Source organism: Carassius carassius, chromosome 7 (assembly GCF_963082965.1).
Source record: "Carassius carassius chromosome 7, fCarCar2.1, whole genome shotgun sequence".
NCBI lineage: Eukaryota > Metazoa > Chordata > Actinopteri > Cypriniformes > Cyprinidae > Carassius > Carassius carassius.
The window spans coordinates 17,098,386-17,118,183 of record NC_081761.1 but is presented as its reverse complement, the minus strand read 5'-3'; the positions used below and the strand labels follow the sequence as shown (position 1 = coordinate 17,118,183).

Below are 19,798 nucleotides of genomic sequence, written 5' to 3'. Positions count from 1 at the left end.
CGGAGTACCACTGCACAATGAAAACAGTGTCTACTCCACTGTACTTATGCTTCCTTCCATTCATGAAGAACAGCATTAACACTTCCCTCATGAAAATGGAAAACGGGTGTGGATATCAATTAAACAGATATACATGAAAATAATAACAACATTATTTTATAATAAATAAAATAATGATAATACACAGCTGAAAATTCTGCTTCCCCCAATAAGACAAAAATTCTAAAAAGACCAAGAGTTCTTGGGGGGTTGGGGCCTTAATGAAGCCTTGTGTGTCCGGGGCAAAATTGACACTTTTTGTAGTCAGTGCTAAAAAAAAAAAAAAAAAAGTAATTATTATTATTATTATTTTTTTAAATGTAGAATGCAAAATTAGCCCATTTGGGAAAGTCAGAAATGCACAAGCAAAATTTCTCTGTACCCTGTATAAAGCCTGTTATGCTTTAATTTAAAACAACAAGAACAACTGTTTGGATGTAAAATGAAACTCGCATCACAAAATGAGATTAGAATTATAAAAACTAAAAGGAAAAATGTAATAAAGTGACTCTGCCTTAGAAAAACATTCGGCAATAATCCAAAATGCCTTGACACAAAAATCATGGCACCTTTCCATTTTACAAATGCTTCCATTAATGCTCCATTCACTTATTCAGGCAGACCCAGAACATAAGAAAAATGTTTTCAAATCTGTACATTAAAAATAAAAACAAAAATAGTAACCGGAGAGGACATGTCTTGTCTCCACTCTCACTGTCTTGTACTTTACCTTTCCTTTTTTCCCCCTTTTCTTCAAAGTACAATTCATTACCAATAAATTAAATCTTGTCATCTCACAGTTATGACTGCAGGTAGCCTTTAGCTTATCAATGAGCTGATTAGTGGATATACCTTAACAATATGCATTACAAGGCTAGTCTGGAAAAAAAAAAAAATGATATAATATACCGGTATATATAATTTTTTTTTAAGCCACCTTTCAATCTGCACATTTTACACCAACAGCAACTGGAAGGTAATCTAATAAAAGAAACATCACAGAGCAGAAATTAGACTTCTATCAGTGCTAAATATACCTAACTGATTTGTTTCCTTACAAAGTTTGTAATTGTTATCACTTGATAAATGACAAACCAGAGGACTTGCAGCACAATTCCAATTTAAAGTGAACAGTGTGTTTTGAGTCATTACATTGTTCAAGCTGTTGATCTGTTTCACAAGAAACAGCTTACATTCCAAAGGCAAAAATGCAAGTGTACACAAGGAGTAAAACTGAAAAAAAAAAAAAAAAACCCTGATGTATGTTTTTACATAGACTTCTCAATATCATCATACATGAACATTTTACTACTTCCGAACTACAAGGTGAGCTTCCTCTCAACGCCTCTGAGCAGTAAAACGACCCTCACTAGGACCTGTGCCCTTCCCAGAGGCCATGCCTGGTTTAGGTAAGGTGGAAACACGTGAAGGTGGGCCTCTGCCATCACGGTCTCGCATCATGCTGCTTCCGGGAATGCCACGCGGCCCACCTGGACCACGGTCACTGCGCCTTGTGTCTCGCCGGTCTTCTCCACCTCCACTACGAGTTTCCCGCTCACGCATCACCCTCGTCTTTTTCTCCTCCACGTTCAGACGTACCTCACCACGGAACATGATGGGCTAATCACAAATGAAATGGAGATGGGTCAAAAAATATTCTCTCAATACCATATCTTTATACATGAAGAAAGGTATAACAAATAAAAGCAAGGATGCATGTTATATATCAGTACCAATTAGCAATGCCGAAGTTAGAGTTTCTCCCATTTATCATAGTAATTTTTTTTAATAGATTTTTCTGAATATATAGTGATAAAAAATTCTTTTTTTTCAATTTTTTTTCATAGTAGTAGTTTAGTTAACAATAGTGACCATAAAACTGACTACAGTTATTAATATTTCATTGGTTCTCCTTTTTGATTACAACAGCCATTCTTCTGGGCATTGCCCAATCCTCCATACTCGTATTGCAGTGAGAGATGGGTCTCACAGTGCTTTGCAATAATTCTGCAGTTATCAATGTTTTTTTGGTCATTTATTTAGAGAAAAAAAATAGAATTGAAATACTGGTCATTTCTAGATTATTAGCCCTTAACTTATTGTGTTTGGCTAGAATTGTAAAATAATCGTAAAATAGTTCATTCCTAAAAATAGTTTTAAAACCACATGCATCAAAATAAAAATAGCTTTCCTTACTTTAACTCCTAAAATTCTTTGCACCGGCTCAGAATCATCAAAGACAACAAAGCCAAAGTTGGGAATCTTTCCTCCAGTGCCTTTGGTGTTAATTCGCAGCTCAACAACATTTCCAAATGCTTGATGGGAGAGAAAGAAGCAAATGTGAAGATGACTGATTACCAAATGCGAGAATGGATCAATGCAATGGTTACCGCGACCTTTTTTTAAAAAAAGACAACTTACTCATGAAGAAGTCTTTGAGTTCATTCTCATCAATGTCATGAGGGAGATTTCCAACAAACAGCTGATGACTGTCTGGATACCTGACAACCCTTCTGCTGTCCATTTCACTTGACTCATCTACCCTTCCTAAGCAACATAAGATAAGATTGCATCTGCTATGACTATACAGGGAGCAACAACATCAACCATTCTATATCCATTGACAGCATTATTGCCGAAACAATATCCTATTAACAATGGAAAGACACATTTATTTACCTTTATTCACAAAGCTGAAATGTGGCTTTCCAGTTTGAGAGTCAGAAGATGAGACACCATCTAACGATATAAGAAAAAAGATCCAAAGAAAACATTTAAAAGTTGTTTTGGAAAAAGTTCTGAAAGACATTCATAACAAATTAAAGCTATCTGTAATAAAATAATTTGTACAGAAAGTGTGAAAGTACTGTATTCTAGATTCATACCAGATCTAGGACCTCTCGAGGTTACTGAAGGTCTGTCGCGGATGCGCTGGTCACGTGGACGGATTGTAGCTGATGACACCTCTGACTTGGTCTCAACTCTGGGCTGACAACGTTAAAAACCAAGAAGGCATGCACGTGAAGCTTGGTTCTAGTAACTTGGAGTCAACAACAATTTTAAAATGAGAAAGAAAGATATGAATGTATTCATAAGTACTTACCTGTGAGTTTGGTGCTTTAACAACATGTGGTTGAGCTCCTGAGGATGGAACAGTCCCAGCAAGAGGCAAATTTTTGCTGGTCACAGAAGCCCAAGATGAAGTCTGTAAGAGATATGATAATTAAGAATTTAATAAATAAGACATACATAATTAAAATAGTACAAATAAAACAGTAATCAACAAAAACAACAACAACTACAATTTGGCATGTCTTCCAACCAAAACCTTTACAATTAATAAGAATGCAGCTGCAAGAATAATATTTAATGAGCCAAAAAGAATGCACATCACACCTCTGTTCATTAATTTGCACTGGCTACTTGCAGCTGCTCGCATTAAATTCAAGTCATTGATGTTTGCTTACAAAACCACCACTGGGTCTGCACCACCTTACCTAAATTAATTACGGTACTTCAGACTTCTGTGACTCCCTAGCCATCTTCAAGAATCGGCTAAAACACATCTCTTTCATCTTTATTTTACCCTCAAATTCTAGCACTCTCTATTCTAAATCTATTTTATCAATTTATTTTCTTTTTTTATAAAATGAAAACACTTTACCCTTTAAAGAATATTTGTTTTCTAACTGTTTTTTTATTATTATATAAATTTAAAAACTAACACTAGCTCTCTCTATTCTTTTTCTAATTAGTTTTCTTTTTATTTATTATATAATTAACAAAAAAAACTTGCTTGTACTGCATTAGGCTAACTGAGACTTGTCATTGCTCTTTTGTTGATTTTGATTGCTTTCATTGTACTCCTTTGTAAGTCGCTTTGGGTGAAAGAGTCTGCTAAATAACTAAACGTAAACGTAAATGTAATGTAAAGATCAAAATTTACTTTGGGTGGTTCTTGTATGTTAGGTGGCGATTCCATAGGAACAGGAGACGGTGCCTTCTCCTCAAACTCCTCTACGACCTTCTCCTCTGCCTTGAGCTTCGGCTCCTCAATCTTGGGTTCTGGGGCAACCTCAGGCTCTAGCTCCATAACTGCTTCCTCATGAGCTTCTTCCACACCATTGTTATAGCTGAAGGTGAAAAAGAAAGGGATAAAAGGTATTTATATTTATAAAATGGGAAGTAGGATTTCAACAGTACCATACCAGAACAAGAAACCTCTACAATTCTAGAACATCACAGGAAGCTTTCTTTTAAGTTCCAAGTGAAATGTGGGTTACCTCACAGGATGGGGTTCATAGCAGTTTGCATTACTGGGGCTGTCCTGGAGGGGTTCGGGTGATGGTTGCCTGTCTTCTGGCTCATCGGTTTCTTCTTCGGACTCTGTCCCAACATAACACATAACAAATGATGAAGTACCATCCTCTTGCTTTAAAACATTCCTGTAGCTCTAAAGAAATCAATTCGCAAAATATAGCTGCAAGCAATTGAAAGATATTGATGAAATGGACTTGGACGACTTCTGTAAAACATAATTGAGTCCTTTATGCCTGACCAAATCTAGGATTTTGTATGGTTAACTTTTGTCTATAATAAGGCAGCACTGACAGTTTATATCTTTAGATACTTAAGAGTTATATGAATGCCAAACGCTATATATTTACAAACGATAAGATGAGGAATGCCCTTGTTAAAGTAGCTTTGTATAAATGTAGTCCAATCCGCATCAATCTGAAAATGCTGCATCAATTTGATTGGTGTAATGAATAGAAAAAAAAAACCCTGACATTTTGGGATGTAAAACGTTGGCATTTGCCAAACTGAAAGAATATGCAAATTCATAAAAGCTACATCCAGACAGAAAGAGAGAAGAAAGAAAAAAAACAATCTCAGATTTGAAGATCATTTGTAATGTTTTGACTGAAAATGTCAAAGAAAACATTTTCAAGGTTGGACTTACGAATACTTGGAAGTTATTCTTGAAATTTGATCCACATGTCTCATCATGCAGATTTTAACTTAAATGGTGTAGCAGTCTAGCAGAGCTGATGTTTGGAATATTGCAAATTTAACTGCTAGTTGCTAGGCAACCATATATCACATCCATCTCCACAACACAAAATGTAATTAGTCACAGACTCTTCATGCACTTAAAGTGTGATGAATTTTCACTAAATGCATAAAAAGTTCAAAACGTGAAGAACAATAAATGAAGCAACAAATGGAAATCCCTGGGGTAAAAGTAGACTGTAAAAGTAAAGAAAAAGACTCCAAGATATTTTTATAGATGCTTAATGTATGAACTGTATGTGATAATTATAAACTAACCTTCATCAAGCTCCGCCTCAGAGTCACCAAAGACCTCATCCTCATATCGGAAGATGTCATTGTGAACATAAAACTTATTGGCCACAGAACCCTAGACAACAACGAAACAAAAAGGGCAGTTTATTTATAGGGCAAATCATGATCACCATGCAGATTATCATCTTAGCCGATCCACTGTCTACACAGGTTAAATAAATGTCATTCTATACATAAATATTCTGTATACACTAGCACAGAGACAGAAGTTTTTTCTTAGCATTGTGGGGTAAAATTAACAGCAGACATGTAGCATAAAAATAGAAAGAAAAGTATATACATACTGTAGGTTGTGTTTTTTTTTAAATGGGTAAATCCATTATATATTTTCATGTCATGTTTTACAGTTTAAATGCCTGAGCGTAAGTGAAAGTTTCTTACTGCTTTCAAGCTTTAAGGTTATTTCACACCTTTATGTTGGGCATGTCATTTTTTTTTTTTTTTTTACGTTAACTTAAATATAGTGTTTGAAGCACATGCCTGTAACTCATTTATGACTATGAAAACAAACCTACCACTTATTGACAAATTCAGGGCCTTTCATATTTGGTGGTGTCAGGAGAAAGTGAAGACTATTAGGTTCACTTTTACATCCAACTACAAAACACCTGCTTTGCTCACAAAACATTGTTGTAGCTACAGCCGCTTGAACGCGGAGAAAATGGCAGACAGCATACAACTAGCTGAGGGCAGAAATGTGCAATTGTCCACACACACCGTTAAGACACATTTATATTTAAACACCATGTACAAGTGAATTTTGCACCCGATGTTCCCTTTAAGACCAAGTTAAGAACATTTAAGGATTAAGTTAAAGAGAACTCAAAATGTATCTTAAGTTTTCTAAATGTAAATGCCTAGAGAGCACACAATGAGTTGCATAAAAAAATGCAACACATTTCCATTACGTTTTAATTCATTTTACAAAGCAATAGATAAAGCAATACATAAATAGATAAATAGTTCTGTTTCCAACCACTAGAAAAAGGAAATAACCATAACGTTCACTGTACCTGCAGAAAAAGATCAGTATTTTTGTCTTGGTTTTCATTATGAATGTCTAAAGATACAGCAGATAACATGAGAAGTTGGTTTTCTTACAATCTGATAAAAATTAAGTTTATGATTAAAACAAGATCAATCTGTCAGTGGGCTCAGAAACAAGTTGATATTTGTTCTTGTTTAAGCATAAACTCACATAATTTTTTTTTTTTAAGTTTTTCAGATACAAGACTTTATATCATCATTTTGCTTCTCATGTAAATGTATCTTGAGTTAAGGATGTTTAGATATTTGTACTGAAAACAAGACAAACACTTCCTTTTTGCAGTGCATGTGACATTAAATACCTAAACTTTACAAATGTAAGACTTTCTGTTCCAATTTAACACCATTTAAAGGACTTGATTTGTGTAAGGACCTTTGTAGACCTGCAGAAACCCCATACTAAACACCAACTGTGGAGGTGAATACAGTGTCATTTTATCATTACACACACCTCTGGAGCCAGTACAAATGTCTGTAGGAACTTCCTCATGGGCTGCCCATTATTGGAAAGTTCTCCCATCACCTGGACAACCACACCATCACTCAGAGTGGCATGGGCATCCACATGCCGGATTTTTGTGTGGCACTCACTGAACTGCAGGGACATTACCTTCTTATGTATCTCCTAGACATGAGGAGAACAGATGCTGGTGAATATATTTAAATGTCTGATGTTTTGACAGGTTATACATGAACACTCAAACATCAAGACGTACAGCTTGCCCATAGACTGCCTCTGAAAGCTTTCCATTCGAATCCAGTCCACCGTGGACATAAGATGAGTTTCGTCCATAGAATCTGAATTATGAGAATGTTTTTAAATATTTTTTAGATGAAAATTCCATGAAAGACGAACTCATGAAATTATTATTTTACAAAGCATACCTGTGCAGAAAGTCTGGTGCCTTATTGAGAAGTGTGTAATACTGTCTCACAAACTCCCGCCCTACCAGCAGGGGACTGGGCTTCTCCATCACCATTTCTTTGCTAAAAAGTCAAAATCTGAAGGGGTTTGAAAAAATAATTATAATAATAATAAAATTATATATGTATTATACTACTACTAACAACAACAACAACAACAACAATAACATCGAAATAAAACTATCTTCCACTTCTCATTAGTAAATTTTCATGCCAAGGATGCTTTAAAAGTATCTCATGTAATTTATTATAATGATGCTTACATGAGGGTTGTATGCAATGCATTAAGAAATATGACAAAGAAACTGTCTGATAACTGTCAATAACGTCATTATCAACATTTCTTTATGCTCAATAATAATGAAAATATGACATCTAAATAAATCCTATTAGAATACAGAGACATTAAGCGTGTCGAAATTAACTGAAATGGATTGGAATTTATAGATCCACTTACCTTTTCTGGGATCTATTTGATTTATTTAAGTGATTAAATATAAAAAGAAGAATTATTCAAGTCGTCTCATAAAATTATACGTTAACTGTTGTATGTGTGTCAGCGAAAGCTGCTCAAAATCACAGAGAGATATATTCCATCTATGCTGTGTTATTAATGGAAATGCTGCTGTTTGGATCCTTATTGTCTAACCCCTGCGATCTGGGACAAGAACCCCCGTCACATCAGAACAGCCAATCAGCTTCTTACACTCGACAGGACAATTATGACGATGCTACAACGCACTCTTCCGACTCCTGTCAACAACGCCATAATCTACGTGATTTGCCACTTAATTCCCACAATAAATAAATTGGATGGTTGTATACGAATATGGTTTTTGATCGTTCATTATAAGACACCACTGACCATTTTATCAAGGATATTAAAATTTTACGCACTACGTAGCATTTCCTTGTGTTACATTTATTAGTGTCCGACTCATTTTTTAATTCACTGATTCGATCTAATTTTGTTTGCTTTTTTTGTTTGTTAATAAATGTATATATAGTGATATTTGTAAATCATTTGAAGCTTAATATTTCTGTGGAGGTGTTTTGACTGAATATGACAGCTAAAATGCAGCGCTTGTATAATTTAATACAAACACAAAGCGTCATCAAAGATCTATAAGAGTCTAGGCTGCAGTGGAAAAGTGGGCGTTTATCACCTTGTGGGTGTTTTCAAACTGCTGGGTGTTTCTAAATCATGCAATCTAAATTAGCCCCCTTACCCAATCCCACCCCTAAACCTAACGTTACTATGACGTCAACCAATCAGGTATCATGGTGTAAAAACACCCTGATCTGGTAACTCCCATTACTTTCGGCAAATATCACGACACAAGGTTGTCTTCCTGTAGGGGGCACTTGACGGCTCAGAAAACAGAATCATACCATAGGATCCTACAGTGAGACACATTCAAACTTCGGGGTGTTTTTTACTTATTAGATACATTTGTACAGAAAATCAATAATAATTTAACCCAGTTTACTCCGATGAATATTGTGTGACCCACTTGTGCATTTCCGTCACGTCATTTTCTTCTTAATAATCTAAAATTAGTAATAAAAAACGACTGTGATTGAGCCATTCTGATCAGCGGTAAGAAAAGTAACAAGTATCACGTGACAAAACTGTGCCCGTTCTGTTTCAGCAGTTATGTGAAACAGAATCGTTTCTACAATAATTTAAACGTGATATTGATAAACGTGTATTGCCTTTAAATTGAAAACACACAGAAAGGAGATTAATTAGAATGTAAAACCGAAGAACGATATAGCATCCGACCAATTAGAGACAACATCCTTGCCGCTAAGCCCCGCCCATTTTAGTCAAAGGCTTCTCTGCTTATTCTGTTTCTGTTTGGTTGTCGGACTACTTCATTCCGCAAATGCTCACTGCTAACTTAGTTAATTAGCGTTACGGGTAATATTGTGATTTACTACTGTTTATAAAAACGAGCTTAAGGCAAAAAACTTGAAGACCTTAATCTCGAGTGAATCGGTTCCAGTTGCTTAGTTATCTTAAAAACTAGAGGTTGTACTGGACAAAAATGCTGGTTATCTAGTATTACTCTTGTATACAACACATTCAACTCTATAGGAAGAGGGCTGATTCGTTGTCTTATATAAAATCATATAATAGCCGCTAAACAATGGCTGGAACAGTAAGTCTAGAGCTTGACCCCATCTTTCTGAAGGGACTGGGCTACCTTCACTCCAAGAGCAAAGACTCCGCGGAGAAACTCAAGGCCCTGCTGGACGAGTCTTTAGCCAGGGGCAGTGACTCCATCTATAGGACATCACTGAAGGTGATCAAATAAAAAAAAAGGTATTTTTATTTTTTAAACTTAATTATTATTTGTATTAATGTCCAACTAATTTCCCATGCATTAGGAACCTGAAGTGAGCAAGGTGTCATTACCAAAAATGACCAAACAAGACTCCAAATCCTCCTCTAGTTCATCATCATCATCATCATCTTCAATCACCAGCAGCAGCAGTAAATCAAGCAGCTCAGACAAGACTAAGAAAGAGAGCGAGAAAAGATCTTTGGAAAAGGTATTTTTTTTCAATGTAATTTTGCACTATTATTTATAATTGTAAATGATATAACTGGAAAAGCTCAGTCGAAAACACTAATAAAAGATAATGTAATATGTAGATTAGGGTTGATCCTGGGGAAGGAGTGGAGCCACCAAAAAAACCTCGTGTGGATAAGCAGGACAGTCTTTCGTCGCCGATTGCTTTCCAAACCAAGGACATTCCCATCTCTGATTTCACGGACATTGATGAAACCAATGCTGACGACTTTGCCATGGAAATGGGTCTTGCTTGCGTGGTTTGTCGGTGAGTAATGTAGCATAACATTGGCAGAAAGGCCTGGTACCCAAAAAGTTTTTATCACACCGATATGTATCATTAAAACTCTTAAACCCTGGTTTCATTCAAACACTTTTAACATTCAAAGTCTGCTGTTTAAATACCATTTACCTATTATCTTACCATGAATAAATAAATTATAAATTAAAAATTATTAACAAAAACCAAAACTGAAATGTATTAAAGCTACATGGAAATATAATTTTACAAAATTGCTAAAACTAAAATTCAAAAGAAAACCGAAACTATAAAAATAAAAGCTCAGTGAATAATGTGATTTATAAGCATATATTGAACAGTATCTGTCTTGTCATTGACATCCATTAAATCCTTCACTAATCTCAGGCCATATATGTGTGAAATTGATCCAGCTTTTTCTCTTCTCAGACAAATGACTGTCACTTCTGGCAATCAACTAGTGGAGTGTCAAGAATGTCATAATCTGTATCATCAGGAGTGCCACAAACCTCAGGTTACTGACAAGGATGTCAATGACCCACGGCTAGTGTGGTACTGTGCTCGGTGCACCAGGCAAATGAAACGAATGGTAAGAATTTTATGATAAGTTACTGCATATCACTTAAGAACTTTCATATAATAGTAGCAACACTCAGTGTGATGTTTATTAATGTCTCAGGCCCAAAAGACCCAGAAACCTCCACAGAAACCAGCTCCTGCTTTGGCAACAGCCGCACCTATGTTAAAAGATCCGCTAGTGAAGAAAGCTGAACTAAAGCCCAAACCGGAAACAGCAGGTTCATTCCAGGCCTTTAAGAGAACGGAGGTGAAGGTGAGTGTATTCACACCGGTACAGATTATGGACCGGGGTTTCAAATTCAAATACTTGAGTCAGCTGAAAAATGACAACAAAGTCTAAGTGTTTCACAGCCAGGAATTAAATGATGTGGTTACTGATGTACGATAAACTGACTACCAACTAGACATCAAAAACATTTGCTGGCTTCATTGTAAAGGTCAGTTATTATGTATTTTCTACTAGTGAAAACGCCTAGTAAGGACATTTATTATGCATTTTAAATAAATGCTTCTCATTTGAACTTTCTATTAATCATGGAAAAAGTTTCAACTAAAATAATTTAGCAGCAGAACTGTTTGATAATAATGTTTTTTAGGCACCAAATCAGCATAATAGAATGATTTTTGACACTTGAGTAATACGCTCGTTAATTCTGATATCACGGTTTCTGGGTCCAAGCACTCTATCAGATGGCAAAAGCAAACAAAAGACATTAGTAATATACAATAACAGAATACTGTAATACTACAGAAAAATCATGACCCTGACCTTTCATCTCCATACAGACATCTCAAAAGGCCAGCCAGTATTTCGTTTAAAAAAAAAAATAATAATAATAATTATATATATATATATATATATATATAAATTAATAAAATATTGGTGAACATGATGGCTGATAATTCAGCTTTGCCATCACAGTAATTAATTCCATTTTAAAGTATTTTCAAATAGAACATTTATTTTTAAATTGTAAAAAATGTCACAATATTACTGTTTTTACTATATATCTGATCAAATAAGTGTCTTTTTCTGTGTTCAGGCGTCTGTGGCATCAGGAAACTCTTCCAGCAGTAGCTCCACTTTGCCCCCAGGCCTCACAGGATGGGCTGCATTTACCAAGACCACAAATGTAGGACCTACCAATACCAAGTTGAGCACCAGTCAGCCAGGTAGCAGTAAATCAACCCCACCTCCCTCGGGCTCCAAACCTGTGGGACTCTCTGCACTGGCCAATGTTAAGCCCAGTCTGGCTACTAAACCTTCAGGAAGCAGCAGTGGAAGTGGTAATGGAAACAACGGCTCTAGCACAGTACCCATGAAACCACCCCCTCCACTCACACTTGGCAAGCAAGTGTTGAGCCGCTCAACAAGTGGAGATAGCGTTGGGAAAATGACTGTGACTGGATCACAGTCACCTGTGGCAGCACCCTCTAGCAGCCTGGGAGGCAACGGTGGGTCAGCAGGCAATGGAGGGGGCAATGGGGGCAACAGTGGTGGCAATAGCAGCAGTAACAACAACAGCAACGGATCAAAAGCCTTAGCTGATGGCAAGACGCCCACTTCCCAGGAGTCTCAGCTCAATGCTATGAAACGGCTGCAGATGGTGAAGAAGAAAGCAGCACAGAAGAAACTGAAGAAATGAGGAAGAAGAAGCCAGATTATTATGTTAAAGAGCAAGTCATGTCCTGTTTTTCAAATCAAATATACTTGAATTTGAATGTTACTGGTCTTTCAGATATGGTTTGGTTTGAAGATGTGCCTCATTCTTTCTAACCAGCCACTTTAGTGAAAACAAGCTGCTCATTTCAATGATGTTTAATAAATAACACCTTTCTTCTTTTTGAAAAAAAAAAAATGATTGTTGTTATTTCAATGTTTTTTTATGATTATGCTAATACTTTGAGAAGTATAGGAGATGAATGAACAACAGCCTGCAAATAAATAGACATGGTAATTTGCTCATAAATATTTTATTCATCACACAATCTTTGATGTATTAATATTACTATATACAGTTACTTAGAATAATTTTTTTGATTAACAAGCTCTAACAATTTGTATATAATTCAAGCAAACACTGTTGGAAGCTTCACATGTGCAAAAGTATTTGTGCAGGGGTGGCCTTCATTAAACCAAAAAAATAAAAATCTACTGTATATCCATATTTTTCTTCTTTTAAATAAAAACTATTAATAGAGAGAGAGAAAAAAAAAGAGTTTTAAGCATATGACATCTTTCCAAGGTAATTTGCTGGGACGTAGCCTTTTTGTCCATTAGATTCAGCAAGCCACCAGTCTTTGTTACCAACGAGGTCAGAAAACTGAAGTATACGAACATGCTGGTACTCCTGAAGCGTGAGCTCTTGTTCGCAGCGTGCCTGGAAGGCATAAACTGCATAGAACTGTGAAAAAGAAAAGTTAAATTGGTCTCTTTAATAATTCAGCTTGATAACAAAGCAAAAAATAATTACTTTACAGAAAAGATATTAGTTTGAAACTACAAAATGCACTGTATTGCCAGATAACAGAATAGTAGCTGAATAGTATCGTTTTGTCTTCATTTGAGATCCTTTCCAGGACATATTACCAGTGGATGGTGCTGTCTATCCAATGTTTAATACAACAGAAATAGGACATTTGACTGTCGGTTTTATTCCACTTGTGTGTGTTTGTGGCATTCCATACATGTTATCAGTTCTGCAAGTCATCATTTTACCAGTAGGAGTGACGAGTAAGTGGCTTTTTGTATCTTACAAGTCATTCATTCATTCATTTGCTTATCTGACTAGTTCAAAAGCATGGATTCATTTAGGAATGAAACTCTGAGACATGCAAAGGTTGATCCTGTGTGACTTTGCTGGGAACATTTCCATTGTGCCTAATGTGTATGTTTCTGAATATTATCTTCATTTTTATTGAGCTGTTGTATACAAGCATTGTCACACTCACAACTGTGCTGTTGTTCTGAACTCAAATCCTAGAATCTAAAATCCTATTTTCTGTTGTAGTGTGAATTAATCAAATGTATCATCTAAGAAGCACTAAACAAAACTACTAAACTACAAAACGACTAAACATCACTGTTCCGGTCAATGATTCTGCCCATCCAAAACTCACTCTTTTGCTGTTTCCACTGGTTGGTAAAACTTTGTAACAACAGCATTTTTTCTTATATGAAAATGATTACATTTTTAAGCGTAGTGTACTACACATGCACACTCTTCATGTGTCTTACATGTTGGTCCTCAGAGGGGTCCGGCTCGTCCTGTGGTCCAGGCTGAGGGGACATACTGTCTGAAGTGCTGTACGGACTGAAGCTCCGCATACTACTGCTCCTGCTATTCGACACGAACAGACTCAGATTGTCAAAGTCATCTGGCCTCTCAGTCACCTCCCGCTGGGGGTTGTAAGCTTTCAGGAATGATGAGTACACATAGCCCTGTGTACCTAAACACACATACAAACAGATATGTCATTATCAGCAGCAGGAGCCTGGTTAACCTGACAGGAGCAACAAAATGTGCTTTGTGAGACCATAAGACTGAACGTGATCTCAGACAGGTCAGTTTCAGCCCTCAAACTAACTGAATTAATTATCTGAGAATTCAAATTTATGGATTCCACTTTTCACATTCATCTTAAATAATACAATTAAAATATCTCTTTCATGACCACATTACAAAGAACACTTTTCCCCCCCATATTATGATCTATAAATATTTCATGCAAAATTTTATTTCAAGGGCTTTAGTGGTTAAATTCTTCTCTTTTTTTCCCCCTACTTTCAATCGCTGTGGTTTTATTCCCCATTGACCTGAACAACCTACAGTAGTGGATACAGACAATAATAAGTCACGTGACATAACAACCAGAACGCTGGTCTTGTTGTTAAGCCACAGTCTCTGTGGAGTTAATGAGAGGCTAGTTCATAGACATGTGATGAAAGAATATCCTGAGGGGACTTCATTACTTTCTGCCATAAAGTTATGGACTGCTACCACAGATGGGATTCATCCAGAATTTCCACCAGCCTTATGAATGCTGTAGTTAATGTTTCTTGGTTTAAACTCTCATGTGAATTCATAGCATAAACATGGGTGAAAAAAAACGGTTCATTTTGTTACAGCATTTTTAAATCTGGTTAAAGATAATTTATAAATATACTTTCATTTATCGTTAATTCATATTAATTCACGATACACAAACTACTGTTTATTTATACAACTTATGTTAATGGTATGTAGAATTTAACATTAAGACTAATGAATACAGTAAAACTTGAGTTTGACCAAGAAATTTTAGTTTAATGCACAACAACCACTCATTTACAAATAAATAACAGAACATATTCTATTTTTCAAACGTTTGGGGTCAGTAAAAAATAAATTAATACTTTTATTTAGCAAGGACACATTAAATTGATCAAAAGTGACAGTACACACATTTATAATGTTACAAAATATGTATTTAAAATTAAAGCTGCTAATGTGAACTTTCTCTTTTTTAAAGAATCCTGAAAAAATTTCACAAAAATAATAAGCAGCACAACAATTTTCAATGGTGACAATAATAAGAAATGTTTTGTGAGTACCAAATCAGCATATTAACATGATTTCTGATGGATCATGTGACACTGAAGACTGCTGAAAATTCAGTTTTGCCCTCACAGGAACAAAATTTAACTGAAATATATTAAAATGTGAAACTGTTATTATAAATTTTAACAATATTTCACAATATTACTGATTTTACTGCATTTTTAAAAAGAAATAATCAAATAAATGCAGCCTTGGAGAGCATAAAGGAGTCTTAGTCTATGAGTGGTTACAGCCTGCAGAACTAAAATTTCTTGTTAACACTTTACAAAAAGTTTCTATATTTCAAATTAGTTAATGACTATCAATATTTCCTTCTTTTGTACATTATTATATATTTTTCGTCTAAAAACAAATGTAAGGGCATTTGAACAAACAAAAACAGACTTACTCCCAGTGTGCACCAGCCAGCGGCTGCTGCTTCCCATAGGGTCTTTGTCTTCCAGCAGGGCCACCAGCTCCCCCTCCAGCAAGCTGATGTCATTTTCCTGACAGGCATTGCAGTTACGCTTGAGTTGATAGAGCCGATCCACTGCAAACTCTTCCAGGAGCCAGGCTTTGTGCTCCTCTGTCTGTCTGGAGACCTCTGGGACCTGAAGAGAATGTACAAGTCAGCTGGGACCTTAATTGGACCTTATGGATTTACCCTTTTTTCCCCATTTGTAAACCTACCATTTTCTTGTCCCGTTTTTCAAAGCTCACTTTGCGCTCCATCAGCTTTTGGGAATTATCTTTGAAGAATCCAAGGTTGCTCAACTCCTCCATAATTGAATTTTGGACTTCACCAACGTTTGACAAGGGAACCTAAATGACCAATGGTTAAAATGTCCTATTAAACATCCATGACAGAATTGAATAAGTCTTAAAATGATTTAAAATTAGTTGTATCAAAACAATCTTAATTACAATACTAAAATACTTAAATGATGGTGTACAAAATTAAAGCAACTGTTTTGCAGTTTTGTGCATTACTGAGGTTTGAAGCCCTCTACAGTTAAGCGAGTGGAATTCACTGTTGTACAGTGAATTACATTGGATTTCTGTACACATGCATTTGTTGCTGCTGTAAAAAAAAATCCACCCTTTTGTCAAGCCCTTTCACCAAACATACATATTTTCAGGACAGATGTTTGGGAGGGAACATGTGGAAGGAACAGAAGCCGTTTAGCCATATTAGAAGTAAGTGTACCATCTTAAAAATGATATCAGGATAAAAAAAACGTACATACAGTTGTTTTAAACTTACATAATATTTTGAGTTTATTTGTTGTTATTAGAGCAGAAGTCATAGAGGGTCATATCAGCTTGATATATGGGCCTTTGAATATTGGCTTGTATTCAAAATGGTTGAGAACCCATGCTGTGGATGAAGAACCACTGTAATATTGAAAACCTATATTACACTTTTGAATTTTGGAATTTATATGCATTATTGTTGTTTTACATGAAATAACTGTAACTAAGTTTTATATTGTAGCCTTTGTAAATTTTTCCATTTCAGATTTTGTGGCAAGCTATATTACATGCCTGAAGATATGCTTCGAATATAATAGGCTAATGGTTTTGGATAACATAAAGGTTGTAGGTTTTAATCCAAGTGTGGACCACAGAAGTAACCTGATAAGTAAAAAAAAAGCAGGATAGCTACACCCAACTTTTCTTGGGTTAAAAGGGGCTCTGTCACTTTCTGTACATTTCATTGTGATTTTGTTGTTTTTTAAAACTACATCAGTATTTTAGCATGATTTTCTACCTTCTTTAACTTACCGGTATCTGTTGGATAGGCGGCTGAGCTGCTTCCATCAGCTTTCTAATTAATTTTACTACACAAATCAAGCAGTTGGTGAGGATTGTCCTGACAGCTCGATTGAAGCATTGCAGCTCCTCAAGCAACTGGGCATTGAGGGCCAGGTAATCTTTTTTGGCCTGGCCCTGTTCCTCTTTGGAGGATCGGGAATCCAGCTGGCTGCAGTAGTCCAACAGTTTATCGTAGCGCTTCTGTATCAGCTTCTGTGGCGAGGCAAACATTCCCAGCAGCCTCTCGAGTGGAGCAAGAACAAGATGCTCCATGTGATCTTTCTGAGGAATGCAAACCATACACATTCTTAAACAGGATGAAGGGTGGGAAAGCTGATATTCACTAATGCAGGCATTTATTGAACAAAGCAGAGGGTTATATACCTGTTTTTTTTTTAGAAAGAACTGAGAAAGAACTGAGGAGGACTTAAAAATGTCTTGATAAATTATGCAAGTGCGTGCAAGTGTGTGAAGAAAACCACTTACAAACTGTTTGTATGGGTCATTGCCGTTCCTCTTTTGCTGAAAGCCATTTGTGTCTATTTTGTCTGGATCCTTCATTATAGCTTCTAGGTCCTGTGCATTTTGAACAGCAATGGATATCATCTCCTAAAATATAAAGAGAAATATAATTAAATTCTTAGGGTCATAAAAAGTTTATATAACTTTTAAAGCATATTTAGAAGTTTGCTTAAAATTAATATAAATGCAATCAAATTCACATTTGTACAAGAACATTGGATAAAACCATGCTTACAATTCTGGTTTCATTTTGATGACATATAAAAGTTGAAAGTTTCTGCTATTTTTGTTTTTAAACATTTAAACATATATTTTGGATGTTTTATTTGTTTAATTTGTCTAGATTAAACTTTGCATACTTAAAAATATTTCACGTTTAGTAATCTTCATACCTGAGTATAGAGCAAGTAACAGGTGATGTTTTTCACTAGCTGTCTCACAGCTTTCTCAAGGATACGGAACAGTTTTTCCTCTTTGTCAAACGCTTCATCTCTCACCTGTGAAGACAGAAACCATATCAATACACTAACACTGCCTTTACAGAGGTAAAAACATGGTCATTTGAACCTTGTTTGATTAAAGTACCTGTGGCTCGACACCAGTGAGAATCTTGAAATAGCTTGTCAGCCGGTCTGATTTCTTCCTGATAGAATGAATGTTGAACTTGTTGAGTTTACCAATCAGTGAGGTTTCATCTTCACTCCTCTTATACTTCAGCACTGAAACAACACAAGTGTCCTTTATTTGCATACTTGAAAATGTGTTAATCTAAGCTGATTTGATTTTCCAGTGTACTTCATACCGTGTTCTTGATATAGTAAAATATTCTGTGTATGTCTCACCTATGTCTTTCCTCCTCTTGAACTCATTAATGTTGATGTTAATAATCTTTACAGATGTCAGAGCTTCTTGTAAGGGTCTGTTGTCTGGGTGGTCCGTGGGTGTGGCATTCCACAGTTCAGCCAATAGCAGCGGGTATTTCATGATACGCTGCACTGGTTTAATGAGTAGAGAACCCATGTCAAGCAAATTGGGCTTCCCTCTAAAAAATGACATTGAATGAAGAAAACATTAAAAACAAACTGTATAGATTACTTTTATGATATTTCTGTCATATTTATGATTATGAAATATCTGAATGAATATTGTTTATTAAATTTGAAAATGCATACTTACTCTTGGTCGTATATTTTCCTGTGAGAGAAGAGACAACAAATCATTAATACGAACTTCAAAGCCAAAGGCCTAAAAACTACACATATACCTAAGAGATGAATGCAGTTAACATCATTACTTGAGTGTGGATATGCATCTTCTAAAATGCTGCTGGATGTCTTCCTGTGCTTCATAAGACTCTAGTAAAGCGTTAGCCTCGTCATGATGATAGCAGTAAATTTTGTATACATCCTCCATGACGGCTTTGGCTTGGATAAACACTTCTCCTAAAAAAGATCAGACTGCATTTTGGGCAGAACTCTATGAAGTTTAAAGAGGTCACTATTTTAAATTAAATTGTAAATACATTTTAAAATATTTTGATATAAAAATCTTTACATAGTTGTGTTTTTTATTGAAATTTAAATTATAGTAAAAATATGAAATGTTTTAAATGATCAAATAAAGTTTAATGAAATTATAAATAATTATGTAATTATGTAAATTAAAAATCATTTAATTTAATCTTTTGTATTTTAAAACTATGTCTTAAAAGTATAGGGTTTATTAATTGTATTAATATTTAGCTTAATAATAAACATGAATAAGGTAATGCTGATTTACAATGCTGGCTGTTGCTTTACAGAAATTTTGATTATCATTAGTCATTATCACTAGAAAACATTTTTGTTTGTTAATATAATACTTGTTAGTCAAATATGTTTTTTTTAATTTCAAATTTACCTATGAGTTGTGTTTCAGGGTCAGGGTCAGCTATGGCATCTCTCAGTCTTTCGAGCAGTTCAGCAGAGACAACACACACAGACTCAATGTTGGTGAACAGCCGATCTACATCCACCAACTATGGAAAAAAAAAAACATCAGACCCCATTTAAATCCAGTGTTGGGGGTAATGCATTACAAGTAACGCG

The 19,798-nt window shown here is 35.4% G+C and overlaps 3 protein-coding genes across 3 annotated transcripts in view; 1 reads left to right on the top strand and 2 right to left on the bottom strand.

The window, feature by feature from the left end:
• Positions 1-380: 380 nt before the first annotated feature.
• g3bp2a (G3BP stress granule assembly factor 2a) lies at positions 381-8,119 on the bottom strand. Its single transcript, XM_059554058.1, has 13 exons — positions 7,835-8,119; positions 7,339-7,455; positions 7,170-7,251; positions 6,905-7,078; positions 5,371-5,461; positions 4,323-4,425; positions 3,986-4,172; positions 3,143-3,244; positions 2,925-3,027; positions 2,719-2,778; positions 2,461-2,586; positions 2,236-2,354; positions 381-1,659 (listed from the first exon to the last, which is right to left on the bottom strand). The coding sequence occupies exons 2-13, from the start codon at positions 7,431-7,433 to the stop codon at positions 1,378-1,380; spliced, it is 1,524 nt and encodes a 507-aa protein (XP_059410041.1). The 5' UTR covers positions 7,434-7,455; positions 7,835-8,119; the 3' UTR covers positions 381-1,377.
• A 1,085-nt stretch (positions 8,120-9,204) lies between these two features.
• On the top strand, positions 9,205-12,683 carry ints12 (integrator complex subunit 12). The gene is made up of 6 exons (XM_059554055.1): positions 9,205-9,686; positions 9,772-9,936; positions 10,040-10,224; positions 10,645-10,804; positions 10,895-11,047; positions 11,838-12,683. Exons 1-6 carry the CDS (start codon positions 9,531-9,533, stop codon positions 12,438-12,440), a joined length of 1,422 nt encoding a protein of 473 aa, XP_059410038.1. The 5' UTR covers positions 9,205-9,530; the 3' UTR covers positions 12,441-12,683.
• Positions 12,684-12,764: 81 nt separating this feature from the next.
• Positions 12,765-19,798, bottom strand: part of arhgef38 (Rho guanine nucleotide exchange factor (GEF) 38) — a 21,443-nt gene continuing 14,409 nt past the window's right edge. The window contains exons 2-13 of the mRNA XM_059553404.1: positions 19,611-19,728; positions 19,006-19,153; positions 18,888-18,905; positions 18,554-18,753; positions 18,297-18,430; positions 18,104-18,208; positions 17,676-17,798; positions 17,160-17,471; positions 16,065-16,196; positions 15,784-15,985; positions 14,033-14,244; positions 12,765-13,199 (exon numbers count right to left, since the gene is read on the bottom strand). Of these exons, the coding sequence (XP_059409387.1) occupies positions 13,017-13,199; positions 14,033-14,244; positions 15,784-15,985; positions 16,065-16,196; positions 17,160-17,471; positions 17,676-17,798; positions 18,104-18,208; positions 18,297-18,430; positions 18,554-18,753; positions 18,888-18,905; positions 19,006-19,153; positions 19,611-19,728 (1,887 nt within the window). The 3' untranslated portion in view covers positions 12,765-13,016. The remainder of the gene's footprint in view (positions 13,200-14,032; positions 14,245-15,783; positions 15,986-16,064; positions 16,197-17,159; positions 17,472-17,675; positions 17,799-18,103; positions 18,209-18,296; positions 18,431-18,553; positions 18,754-18,887; positions 18,906-19,005; positions 19,154-19,610; positions 19,729-19,798) is intronic.

Coding starts and splice junctions, on each gene's coding strand:
- g3bp2a (XM_059554058.1), bottom strand. CDS start 7,433: ATGGTGATGGAGAAGCCCAGTCCCCTGCTGGTAGGGCGGGAGTTTGTG. Junction 7,079..7,169: donor AGGCAGTCTATGGGCAAGCT/GTACGTCTTGAT, acceptor CCTCATGTCTAG/GAGATACATAAGAAGGTAAT. Junction 2,779..2,924: donor CTCGAGAGGTCCTAGATCTG/GTATGAATCTAG, acceptor TTATATCGTTAG/ATGGTGTCTCATCTTCTGAC.
- ints12 (XM_059554055.1), top strand. CDS start 9,531: ATGGCTGGAACAGTAAGTCTAGAGCTTGACCCCATCTTTCTGAAGGGA. Junction 9,687..9,771: donor TCTATAGGACATCACTGAAG/GTGATCAAATAA, acceptor CCCATGCATTAG/GAACCTGAAGTGAGCAAGGT. Junction 10,805..10,894: donor CCAGGCAAATGAAACGAATG/GTAAGAATTTTA, acceptor TTAATGTCTCAG/GCCCAAAAGACCCAGAAACC.